Below are 14,220 nucleotides of genomic sequence, written 5' to 3'. Positions count from 1 at the left end.
AATACAGCATAAATACTAACAGGGAGCACAGATTTTTGGCTTTTTCTCAACTAAATGTAACAATGTTATTAGTATGTATGATAGGTATAAAATTGCATGTGATCAGAACTAGTAAAAATGAACAAATCTTATGAAGAGTCAGATTCAAAGACTCTTTAGCTTTATCTTATTTCAAAAGAATGAATATGTGTGTATGTATGTGTATATATCTATATTTATAAAAATGAGAATGTGTGTCTGTCTGTCTGTCTGTCTGTGTGAATCCCTAAAACTCGAGAACTACGCAACCAATTTCATTCAAATTTTACAGGTGCCTTACTTAGGGTTCCAGTTGTGTTTTAATCAAAAAAAATTTTAACTTCTTGCAGAGTTCGAGCCCACGGCAACATAATATCTCCTCCACTATTTAAGTATTACGTGTCAAAAGTGAAACAAAAACACTCATGTCAAATACTTTCACTTTAAAAATGAAACTATTCTACTAACTGAAACAATCACATTTCGATACTGTAATGACAGATACTTTCAGAGAGAGAGAGAGAGAGAAAGAGAGAAAGAGAGAGAGAAAGAGAGAGAGAGATGTATATGTATACATATAGATGTATATGTACACGTTATTCCACTAACTGAAACAATCACATTTCGATACTTTCAGAGAGAGAGAAAGAGAGAGAAAGAGATGTATATGTATACATATACATGTATATGTACACGTATATGCATAGATATATATAGATATAGATCTATATGCATACATGTATATGTATACATATGTCTAGATGTATATATATATAGATGTACATGTATTATGTACACATATATACATATATATACATGTATACAGATATCTATACATATATACACCCATCACACACAAACACACACATTAGTCATTTGTTTTCTTATCCAAAACTACGTCAAAAGTACTGAACGGATCTTTATGAAATTTGGAAATTATATTCTATGTATAACGGCCATAACTCCCATGAAAATTCATATATTTTTGATGTTGATGAAATTTTAACCCGAACATAACAGATGAGCATTATTTGTAATTCAACGGTACAACAGTGTAAGACTACCCTTTCAGATATACTTACATTGTGATTTCTGCAATGTGGTGCATAAATTGTCAAGTAAATGAGACGCATCTTTGCCTCCACTGATTCACTTGCAAAGTGTTGAGTAAAATTATTTCGTTGCAGACCTCCTTTGGGTCTTTTTATTATCACTGCGACACACACAGTCCCCAGTTGGTAACATTGATTTCAAGGCCCTCCTAGATGAGAGACTGGCATTCCACTTAATGTCTATGTTCCATGCTGGCATGGATTGGAGAGTTATTAATGTAGAAATATTGTATCATAGCTACTAACAGTTGAGGGTTGCGTAGTCTAGACGGCGTTTTTAGATTTCATTATTCTCTTTAACCCGGGCAAAGCCGGGTATTTCTGATAGTATATATATATATACACTCTCTGAGTAGTTGGCGTTAGGAAGGGCATCCAGCTGTAGAAACTCTGCCAAATTAGATTGGAGCCTGGTGTTGCCATCCGGTTTCACCAGTCCTCAGTCAAATCGTCCAACCCATGCTAGCATGGAAAGTGGACGTTAAACGATGATGATGATGATGATGATATATATATATATATATACACACACACACACATATATATGTTATCTATATATGTATGTATTTATGTATTGAATATCTGACAACACAGGTAATCAAAGAAAATGACTACACTATGTATATTTCTAAAATCCTTCATCAAAGTTTTAAAAATGAAATTAACTTCTTAGACATAAAGGACATTTCAAAAGAATTTCAACATTGAAATCCAGAGATTCATTTCAATTACTTCCCAACATAAATAAGAGGAAATAAACAACACTGATGGAGAACTGTGTATAGAGGGTATAGGATCTCAACTGATATGTGGTTTTGAGCTTGTCGTTGATATCAACTAACCCAGGAATACATACCTCAATAGAAATTTTACACAGATACCAAACAAAGGAGTGAAACAGTTAGGATTAAGCAACTTAAAATCTGTAGATGAAAAATTGATTAATTTTACAATCTAAAGATGAAGAACTTAAAATATTTGGTTCATTTGGTTAAGTTTACTTTTTTTTTTTTTTTTTTTTTTTTTTTTTGAAAAAAGGAAATTACAAGAATTAAAACAAAACTGAGACAGATAATGGGAAAATATTTTGTTCTTTGACATAAATGTGGTGTCTAATTCCAAATACCAAGATTAGAAGAAATTCTTTATATATATATATATATATATATATATGCATGCAATTTTTTTTCTTTGTGAGAAAGATAAACAGGATGTATTAACCACTGTTAATAGTATACATATTTATGCATATCAAAATAAAAGGGAAAATACTGGACATTCTTATATGAAAAATTAAAAAGAAACGTCTATTATATACTTGACATCCAAACATAATTTGTATTGATCAAATAATTCAATGCACTTTATCACATATGATCTCTCTCTCTCTCTCTCTCTCTCTCTCAAGTAAAACATATTTAAATTAATATCTCATTTAAATCAAATGAGGTAACACTTTCAGAACAAGAACAAGAAAGTAATCACAATCACTTCAAACTAACTCAGAGATGCAAGAAATGATATATATGTGTGTGTGTGTGTACATATATATATATATATATATATATATATATATATATATCCGTGATAACATGCCTGGTGACCTACGAAATTGTCACATGAACAAAGACTAGTAAAACTAATTCTTGCAAATATGTCTAGCAGAGCACTAAATAGAAACATTAGTAATTTAAAACACATGTACACACAGACATATAGACACAAGTGTGTGATGTTGAGAAGTTTGCTTCCCAAGCATATGGTTTCAGGTTCAGTCCTGATATGGAAACTGAAAGAAGCTTATCATGTGCGTGTCTCCTTGGCATCACGTGATTGTTGTAAATGAATGCTATCTGTGAAAATATGTCTGACCATGGGAGAAACACTTTGCAGGGAGTAGGAAAGGGTTGATAACAGGAAAAGTATCTGGCTGTAGATCTGCCTCATGCAAGCATGGAAAAGTGACATTAAAACAATGAAGAAAAAAAACATGATATATATATATATATATATATATATATATATATATATATCTCACACACTAGGCATGCATTATTTATGGTTGAAATTAATGTGTTCAAAAAAATATCAAACTATATTATCAATGAGGAACAGAAAACAGTGAAAGAAGTTATTGAAATTGAAAAACTTAACAAAAAAAAAGTTATTACAAACAATAGTAAACGATAGTTATATGATTATGGCAGTGGTAAACTTTTTAACAGTAAAACAGCTTTTACTTTCATCTAGTACACCCACCTCACTAGAATAAATATGCTTGATGATAAAAATATAATTTGAAATTAAAAGAAAACGTGATGAGTTTTATCAAGAAGTAATCTTAGAAAAATCTGGGAACACTCAATATGAAAAAAAATATCAAAAAGTAACCTATTGAGAGAGAGAGAGAATTTAGAGGAGTCAACATAGTGTAAGAAATTAATGATAATAGAAGAAATAAATATCAAGTTGGAGAGGACTTAGAGGGGATATTGTAAAATATGTTGGGAGTGGATTTCTGTTACCTTCTTGAAGCCCAGAAGAGAACCTGAAAGTACTGCAAGTTTTTCTTCCTCTTTTTCTTATAAATTCCCTTTGATTTGTTCTCTTCCCATTTTGTTTTTTCTTTTAATTATAGTTTTTTTTTTTTAAATTTATGCACACTTACTTGGGAGTTTTATCTCACAAATTTTCAATCTAACAATATTTGGTTTAACTGCTATATACATATAATAGACTGAAAAAAACAAACAAATGCTACATTTGAATCACCCAGACTTCATGCAAAGGTTAAAAAAAAAAGTTGCCACTAAGAACAGTCAGTGATGGCTACCGCATCAATCACTCTACCTCATGAGGTTCCTTGTTAAGTATACAGTACTTCAGCTACTTACTGCTATAAGCTGCATGTATTTGCAAGACACCTATTCAGTTAGGTGGCCCGGACCACCAAATGTTATGTGTTTTGGATACTGAACAGTACCTCAGCAGAATATAATTGACTCCCAATCTAGGAAAGGTAAAAAAGAAGTATAGACTTGGTTGATGATTTTCAGCTCAAAACAAAGAATTTCTGCCTAAATTGATATCCTGTCTTTAGCATTAAAACAATAGAAATAATATTATGAACTATCATAGAAAGTTCTATCAATTAAATAGTGTCAACTTGTTAGAGATCTGATAGATCATAACAAAATGAAATCAACTGGCAGTGATAAAATGTTTTTCTTCCTTCTTAGAACTGACAACAATTACAATAATTATATAATCATACTGATCTACCAACCTCACTATTATTTTCACTTCAATTTAGGGGCCTAATCTTACCTATAGTTATGACCAAAAAAGTTTAATCACAAATACAAACAACCACAATAGGGTTCCTCCAAAGAATCAATAGGTTACATAACTCAGAGATCAGTGAGCTGCTCCAACTGAGTCACTTTCTCCACACTGAGATGTTGCATCTCCAGTACAAGATTTTAAAGGCAAGGCCAACTAACAGGAGACCAAAGTGTAAACCACAAGGCAGTTGGATAATATCCATAGCTTTGATTTCTCCCTTAGGGGTCCAGCCAAAATATTTGCAGAAAGCTGCTTTTGATAGGCCTTACTAGAGATCATGTCCAAAGATTTCGTCTCCATGACACTCACAGGAATGGCAAGCTGTAAAGATGGATGTATGAATGGAAATTTCCACCATAGCAAATAAAACTATATTATCATTCCAGTTGAAGGGAATGGGTATATTAAATAAATTTTTAATTTTTAGCAATTTTCTCAAAAAAAGAGCAAATATAAAAAACAGCAGTGTGGCCATGATATAATAATTTCTTCTAAATAATATATTTGGGAGCAATGTTCCACAAAATTAGATTTTTAATATGCATCTTTTATAGTTATTGTAGATTATCAAAACAGATATTAGCTTCCATAGCTCCCTGAAATGGATTACAAGATCCCAAGAACCTCCAGAGTTATCAGGCCAAGAAATGGGGTGATGTGGAATTGATGTATTTCTCAAGGATGTGACTGCTGTAGGTAACAGTGACTGAAATAGCAACAAAAAATTATTCCACAATTCAGAGAATTTATCATCATGCTATATACACTTATGTCATTTCCAGTCTTTTATTCCTGAAACACAACTAAGACATAATATGGACCCTTGATACAAGAGTCTCCTATTATCCATTTGATTAAAAGTCGTTATAACATGCACAACAAGGATTTGCATCATTAAAAAAAAAAGTGGGGAATGATCATGCTGATTAGTCTTAGAAGCAAAACTGTATTTTAGACTGAGGGAGGGGGGGTACAAAATTTTAGTAAAAAAGGGTTGCAAATAAAATGATGTTTGCATTTGACAAGACATAATTCTTTCTCAATTAGAAAGCTATCACTTAAGAATTATGCATGTCAGGAATTTTTTTTAACCCTTTTGCTCGTATTCATTATACATATATATTCCTTCTTACTATTCAAAGTACCACTAATTATTATTCCAAATAAGATTCCTGTAAGTAATAAACTTAAATTAATTTTTACTTCATAAGAGCAAACCATGCTGATGATGACTAGTTGAAATTTAAATAAATATCAAGTAGACACACAAAATAACAAAAAAGCAAAGTTAAAGTGCACATGGTAAAATGGTATTTGGCATTCAGTATTAGAAGAATAAATCTGGTCAGTTTTTGACTTTCAGAATCATTCAAGAAAAAAAATTTCCAAGTCAATGGAATGATAAAAATTTTCCCATTTATAGTATTCTGTCTTAACTTTTAAAATTATAACATAAACAGAGATAGAAAAGGGGAAAATAGCAAAAAAAGCAAGCCCTAGAAAAATACATCTTCAAATAAAGACTAAATAATTTTGGAAAATAAATAAAACAGAAGAAAAATTACTTTCAACTAAAAAAAAAAACTTGAAATAAGAGAAAGATTTAAAGATAAATTGTAAAAAAAAAAAAAAGCAATATGAAGATAAGTAGCATACAAAATGCATTTTCTTCTGAAAAAAATTTTCTTTTTTACCAATTCAAACCAAATTTCTCTCAAACTGACTCGCAACTTAGCATTCTTAGAGCTTCTTCATAGGACGGAAGGGCATTGTTCTCAACTGAAAGAGAAAGGGCATCTTTCTTCATTGCCGGAAAAATAGTTGTGCTACATTTCTCTGTTTTCTGGTCCCATGTTGTCAAACTGGGGTTTGTAATCACAGGCGTTGATGTAGATGTAGTTGTTGTCACTGGAGCAGATGACGAACTGGACTCATCTGAATTGCACACCAGAACTGTAGAAGAAATAGGCAACTGGGGTGCAGGTTGAATGGAAAGTCGCCCTAAAGCAGTGCCATTATTAGCGTCTGGATGTGTAAACTGTACAGGAAACAACTCACTATAAGAAGGTGGTGGTGTCATTGTTTTCCACCGCTGAGGAGGAAAGAATGTGTATTCTGAGCCACATGAACGGAATAGTGTCTCTTGATTAGATAGCCATCGGAACAGAGCACATGAAATTGTAAGTAGTATGAGGACAACGGAGAATATAACAATGATCCATTTAAAAATGTCATTGACATCATTACTATGACCTGTACCAACATTGTCTGTATAACCTGGAAATGAAAATAAAAAGAAACATTAGAAATCATAGAAAATGTTTACTGAAAGACAAAAAAATTATTTATTATTGAGAAGTCTCTGATAAAATATGAAACCCAGCAGTTTTCAATGACAAACTGTCAGTAAAATCTTAGAATTTTTATTTATCAAGGAACAATACTGAATTGGCAAATAGCAGATTGGCAGAGTTGTTGGAGCAATTGCCAGAATATTTCACAATGTCTGTTCTGGCACTCTGTGCTCGGAGTTCAAATACCACTGAGGTTAACTTTGTCATTCATCCTTTCAGAGTCAATTAAAAGAAAATTATAAATCCAAGACAGTGTATAGAAATGGAAGAACATTAGACCAGATGCCTTACAATATTTGTTCTGATTTTTTGTGTACCAAGTTGAAATCCTGCCTTGGTGCATATGAGTGGTAGACTTAACCTACTATACATTTTTACATCACCATCCACCTAGCCCCTTGAGTGTCTTTTACATGAGTCTACTCTGTTGCATTTCAGACCAGGCTTCCAGTTTGAGAACACAGCTCTCCCTCCCACCTTCCCATCAGCTTCTGAGACCTGTAAAACAGTGGTTCTTAACATTTAAAAAAAGAAATTTGTAATGCCCCCTTTTAAGTAGCTGTTATGCCTAGCATGCTCCAGAGTGGCAAGTGAGATATCATGACTCAAGTGACTTCACATGGAAGGTAATTTATAAATTTAACTAAAAAAAAGTAAGAGCAGGGGGGAAAGTAAAAGCTTTTAACAATGAAATGATAAAAGACACAAGTTGTAAATTTATACATTGCAAGTTAATGACTTCCCTGCACTGTGTAAATTCTACACAGTAGCTTGATTTGCCAGAAATAGCAGCACACTACTAATCTCTTTATTTTAATTACCATTACTAGTTTTACCATGTATAACTAGTGCTATAGGTAAAATTTAGTATGTTAATTAGGTTACCTCATTGACACCCTCACCAGCCCATGAAACTTAATGCCTCCTTCAACATAGTCCAGCACTCCTTGGGGGAAGTACCACCCATGTTGAGAAGCTCTGTTGTAAAAAAGGTCATGGATACTAGCTTCTCTCCTGACTAAAAAAAAAATAGTTTCAATACAAACTAGAAATCACAAAGTTTAGATAAACATTTAGATGTAGCTGTTAAGTTAAGGTGAAAGGATGGGCATCCAACCAAAGAAAATCTGCCTCATTAAATTTTGTCCAACCAATGTAAGCATAGAAAAGTGAATGTTAAAACAGTGACGATATTACTGACTGTAAGATATATACTTCTATCCTATCATACTCTAACCTCTCATATAAACATTAGCATATTACAAGTGTATGCATTACTAACATATTACTGGTACATATAAACACTAGCACATTCTGTGTGTGTGTGTGAGAGAGAGAGAGAGAGAGAGAGAGAGAGAGAGAGAGAGAGGAGAGAGAGAGAGAGAGAGAGAGAGAGAGAGAGAGAGAGAGAGAGAGAGAGAGAGAGAGAGAGAAAAAGAGAGAGAGAGAGATATTCTCTAGGTCATTCAATTTTTTTCAATTGATCAATGGACTGAATGAGTAAATCAATCAATAACAAACCTATGACTAGTGGAAACAGCTGTAAGTCAAATTTACTACAATAAAGGAATATGTAATGGCCATTATTCATACCTTGCCTCATATATATATCATCATCATCATGATTTAATGTCCACTTTCCATGCTGGCATGGGCTGAACAGTTTGACTGAGGACTGACAAGCCCAGGCTCCAATCTGATCTGGCAAGGTTTTTACAGCTGGATGCCCTTCCTAACGCCACCTACTCTGAGCGTGTAGTGGATGCTTTTTATATGCCACCGGCACGAGGGCCAGTCAAGTGGTACTGGCATCGACCACACTTGAATGGTGCTTCTTACATGCCACTAGCACAGGAACCAGACAGGTGGCACCGGCAACGACCACACTCGAATAGTGCTTTTTACATGCCACGGCATGGGAGCCAGTCAGGCAGCAGTGGCAACAACCACACTTGAATGGTGCTATTTACGTGCCACCAGCACAGAAGCCAGTCAGGCAGTACTGGCATCAGGCACAACAATGGTTTCACTTGACTCAACAGGTCTACTCAAGCACAATCTATTGCCCAATGGTTGAAGAGTACTCTTAAATGGGCCAGTTATGCGTAGGCCACGGTTATGGTCTCACTTGGCTAGTCGGGTCTTCTCAAGCACAGTATATCTCCAAAGGTTTTTTTACATGCCACGGCATTCTATTTCCATTTTATACAATTTCCATTTTACATGCCATGGCATTCTATTGCTCGTCATCGCCTCCATATATTGTATAATCAAGAAGTTCGCTTCCTAACTACATAGTTTCAGGTTCTCTACCATTATGTGGTACCTTGAGTCAACCAAGCTTGTCATATATATATATATATAGACACACACACACACACGTGTGTGTGTGTGTGTGTGTGTGCGTGTGTCCTTGTCATGACATCAAGTGAGGATTGTAGACAAGCATCACCACTACAGAAGCAGTATTGTACATTTCTAGTTTTTCATGGAAAACATGTCTGGCATTAGGAAAATATTTCCATGCTAGCATCAGGAAGGGTGTCTAGCCATAAAAAGTCTGCATCAAAGAATTCCATCTCACCCATGCAAGGATTGGAAAAGTAAATATCAAAAAAATTGTTGAAAATGATGATTAAACAAGGGAAAAATACACACATCTATTCATATCATCATCATCATTTAACGTCCATTTTCCATGCTAGCATGGGTTGGACGGTTCGACTGGGACCTGGGAAGCCAGGAGGCTGCACCAGGCTCCAGTCTGATCTGGCAGTGTTTCTACAGCTGGATGCCCTTCCTAATGCCAACCACTCCGTGAGTGTAGTGTGTGCTTTTTATGTGCCACCAGCACAGGGGCCAGAGGAGGCTGGCAATGGCCATGATTGGTTGGTGCTTTTCACATGCAGCTGGCAAGGGTATCACAACTACAATTTCCATTTGATTTTCATTTTGATGTTCATGTTGAATTGTTGGCTTTCCTCACTTCCCAGTTACCTACCCAAATAGTCTAACCAGACACACATTACAAGAGTTCACTCATACTAACAGTTATATACATAACATTTTCACAAAAATTAATAGGGTATAAAATCATTTGGAAAATGAATTCTCATCTCATAAATAGATATACAATCATGATGCACACACACACACACACACACACACACACACACATATATATATATATATTAGTAACAAATATATGATAATCACCTATTCACCAAGCTATATGGTTACTCAGTCTACTAATAATAGCAACCAAATCTTCCTCAAATCACATCCACCTGCATCACAAGATACATTGGATAATAGGTTCATGGGTTCCCTGCATATATGAAACAGGCAAAATAGTCCCAGATTGGCCAGAATGTCTTTGATCATAAGTTTGTTCAATCAGGACTAGCCTTGGACTATTGATATGAAAAGAGAGTGAAGTCAGACACGATGTCCTCACCATCATCTTTTAATGTCCATTTTCTATGCTGGCATGGGTTGGATGGTTCGACCAAAGCTGGCAATCTGGAGAGCTGCACCAAACTCTAGTCTAATTTGGACTGGTTTCTATGGCTGAATGCCCTTCCTAATGCCAACCACTTTACAGTATGTGCTGGGTGCTTTTAACATGACACTGCACAAGCGCTTTAAGTGGCACCAGCACAAGTGCTTTTTATGTGGCACTACCACAACTTTTGCAGGCCAATCCTCTTCATTGGTGAGGGCGGGGTGATCTTAACACTTCTGCTGTGGAGGACAGGTCTGGAGAACAGCAAGACGCCATGTATCTCAGTCTTTTGTCATTTCACCTGAAAGGTTCAGCATCCTGAAGTCATCCTGAGGTACTTCGCCCCATGTCTTTCTGAGTCTCCCTCTCTGTTGAGACTGAGAGATGTCCTATGGTGTAGTAATTCAACCAATGTGTAACAGAGTCAGTAGAGAACAAGAAATTTTTATTTATGTGTGTAGATTACTATCTATGTTAGATTACTATCTATGACAGTTTGATAAATATGCGAAGGGGACTAAATGTAGTCAAAATCATTTGAATTAACAGCTGCCCTAAGCATGGTCAAAGTGACTGAAGTATTAGAGATGAGTTAATACAATATATATAACATCATCATTTTACATGTTTTCCATGCTGGCAAGGGTTGGAGAGTTCAACAGGATCCAAATGATAAAAGAACTACCATATTTTGCTCCATATTTCAGATTTTACAGGATTTCTATAGCTGGATGTCAATCCTAACCTCAACCAAAGTGTACTGAGTGAATTTTTCATGGTACCATTTGTATAGAGTGTCATGCTATTGGCAAGAGTAAAGAACCCTGTCAAACCCTTGTACCATTGCTGCTTGATTCATTTTATCAAACACCTAAAGAGTGCACAGAGTGCTTGTTTTTTTTTTTTTTTTGTGGCATCAGCACTGGTGGGGTTGTCTTGTAGCTCACACGGTGAAATCATGCCCCCCCCCATAACATTCACATATACACAAATCAACCTGATTAACAGTGAAACCCTTATGTTCCAAACTTAACAGCTGTTCCCATTAATGTTGGCAATGAAAAGTAGGTTCAGGAAATATTGTACAAATTCAGGAGTATAGATAAGTGGGTGTATATCATATTTAAGAAGGAAGACACTTAGCATGGAACAAAGGCATGAATTTATCCAAGTGGTAACAGTGGTGGACTAGGCTAGAAATGGCTAGATAAAATAATTAAGGTAATCAGAGTACATGATAAAATAATTAAGCTTAGGCTAGTAATCAACAAAACAAATGACAAATCATCTCCACATATGCAGTATAGCCAAGGCTGACAGATAAATAAAACAACTTCAATGAGACTCCTTTCACAATGAATAACAATGACTTCATTATCACAGCTGATGGTTATAAAGGACATGTTAGACAACACAAGGACTTCTCTGGTCAACATGAAGGATATGGTTATGGTATAAGGGATCAAGGCACCTGGAGTTCTATGACACAAATGACCTAACCAAGCAATCAAATGGACACAAGATAATCTTCATACTTATCAGAAAAAGAATAGGCAGATGATTGTGAATGTTAAGTCTTTGGTGAAGAATATACCATTCAACCTAGACTAGTGATGAGAGACTTTAGAACAAAAGCTAGACAGACACAAAAGACAGAAGGAGAATATGAAAGTTAAGAGTTACCAACTAACCCTGTATTCAGAGGTGGACTTATAATTGACATAAATGACAAAAAGGAGAAGATAAATTATAACTTATGGAAGGGAACTGAGAGTTCCTGTGAGACAATATATCTAGAATGATGCATCAGATTTGTGGCTGATATAAAACCCCAGCTAAACAGTCTCTCAAGCTTTTGTTCTAAAGTCCCTGATCACTAGCCTAGGTTGGATGGTATATTCTTCACCAAAGTGCAATATCAAATTGCTAAAAGGCAGAACAGATATACATAGCAAAGAGAGAAGCTGAAAGACTACAAAAGGTCCTCAGGGTGGTTTTTAACCGGGTGACAGATTAAATCTACCACCTAAGTAGACACAGTGGGATTTGAACTCGAAGCAAAGCATCATCCCATCCAATGTTCTCACAATCTTGCCAGTCAACTTTCCTAGAATGGTACTTTACTTACTGAATCCAGAAAGGTAAAACAAAGTTGATATCAGTAGCAATAGTACTCAGAGTGCACAATTGAAATAGTTCCTTCAATGCTCTGATGCTTTTGCCCATTTTCAGAGTCAGAACAGATGTCCTGCAATGACTGTTCTAGCTTTTTTTTATATTCTGACAGCAATGTCTATAACACAAGCTGTCTCCAAGAGGCTGTGCTGTGGGATGGAATCTGAAACCATTACAAAATGTTTCTAAACCATACCAACCTATTTAGCCCCATGTCAGCACTGATTCAACATATTTATGTTGAAAGATGTTCCAGCCACAATCATCCTTTTCTTTTACTATCTAATGTCACCTTCCTATTTTATGATGATGGTTTGTGATTTGAGAGAGATATGGCTGCTATCCTAAGTACATCAAGCAACAACACAGTGGGTGGCATTTCTAGGCCTTGATTAAACAAACCTATCATTATTTAAAGGCTTTCCAAACGAGACCATCCTGTCTTTTTAAAAGAATGTAGGTTTATACTGTACAACTTGTCTTTTCTTTAGTTAAAAGGGGCCTTATATTTAATTAAGACAGTAGGGAATGTTGATTGACTTTGATTGCTATTTCTAGCTGGTCCAAACATCTATATAGAAGTTCCTTCATTGGTTTGACACATTCTTGTATGTGTAGGTCTACATGTATGTAAATATATGTGTGTATTCACATAAGAATATAGTTGTGTATATAGCTTTGTATGTGTGCATGCAAATCGCCATGTATATATGTAACTAATTATGTATGTACAAATGAATGAATGCAGCTAAGTAAGGATGTGTAGTGATGTCAGTATGTGACAACCTACACTTTTAAAATTGCATGCGAGAAAGAGGGGTCCCCATCTTGTACGTAAAACGACAAGAAAAATATGAACTTGTGAGACTTTCATAAGTCATAACATATTTATTACTGGATGTAATGCGTTAACATATAAGAATGGTCTGAAAGAAAAGGGTTGTAACATATTACACGAACATACTTTGCAACCACGTCTCAAAGCAAATGAGGCGAATACGCACGCGTGCGATTGTGTGTGCGAGTGGCGTGGCTCAATGCGTATGCCTAGGAACCGACAGGCAAAAAGGTGCAAAATTAGAATTGCATTCACTTTATATAAGGGAAGAACCAGAAGTCCCTGACTTCCACGTCATCCAGAAGTTAACTGAAAACTTCTAAAATAGCCGAGAATTTTCAAGGTCGAGGGAGATTACTCTTGTTAGATCCCTTTTTCGTTTTGCTTTCCTGCTTGACCACCAGGGGTCACTATAGATGTTTATATATATCATACATATCAGATTCAGTGTGAAAATGAAATCAGATGCGGCATGAAAAATTACATCAATATACCAAATTTGAAAATTTTGACTTAATTTTAAAATTTCAAAAACTGTGACTGCAACAGAAAAGACCCCCAAACATGCATATGGAAGTAGGTAAAGGTATGGAGATTCAGTGATGTACATCACTGGGAATTCACACAGACAATTTTTCTTTGTCATACAAAGACTGATGAATTTCACTTCAAGAGCAAAAGTAATGTAATGAAAATGGGTTTGAGAATTTAGAGACATCAGTTCCTTTAACTCACATCCAAATTTTGAACAATTAAGAATTATTTATTGTCACCATCATAAATAATCACTATAACTGCCTGCTTGCAGGAAAGCTGTGTGGAACCCATTAGAGAGTGTACCAGTAATCCAAAGGTTCGACCTCACATATCGCA

General features: G+C 35.1%; 1 protein-coding gene across 2 annotated transcripts in view; it reads right to left on the bottom strand.

The window, feature by feature from the left end:
* Positions 1-3,706: 3,706 nt before the first annotated feature.
* Positions 3,707-14,220, bottom strand: part of LOC106872430 (uncharacterized) — a 31,185-nt gene continuing 20,671 nt past the window's right edge. For both annotated transcript variants that reach the window (XM_014919429.3, XM_014919430.3), the window contains exon 3: positions 3,707-6,752. In XM_014919429.3, the coding sequence (XP_014774915.1) occupies positions 6,190-6,752 (563 nt within the window). In that variant the 3' untranslated portion in view covers positions 3,707-6,189. The remainder of the gene's footprint in view (positions 6,753-14,220) is intronic.

This window comes from Octopus bimaculoides, chromosome 8 (genome assembly GCF_046866305.1).
Source record: "Octopus bimaculoides isolate indiv1 chromosome 8, ASM4686630v1, whole genome shotgun sequence".
Classification (NCBI taxonomy): Eukaryota; Metazoa; Mollusca; class Cephalopoda; order Octopoda; family Octopodidae; genus Octopus; species Octopus bimaculoides.
This window is presented reverse-complemented; position numbering and strand designations above follow the sequence as displayed.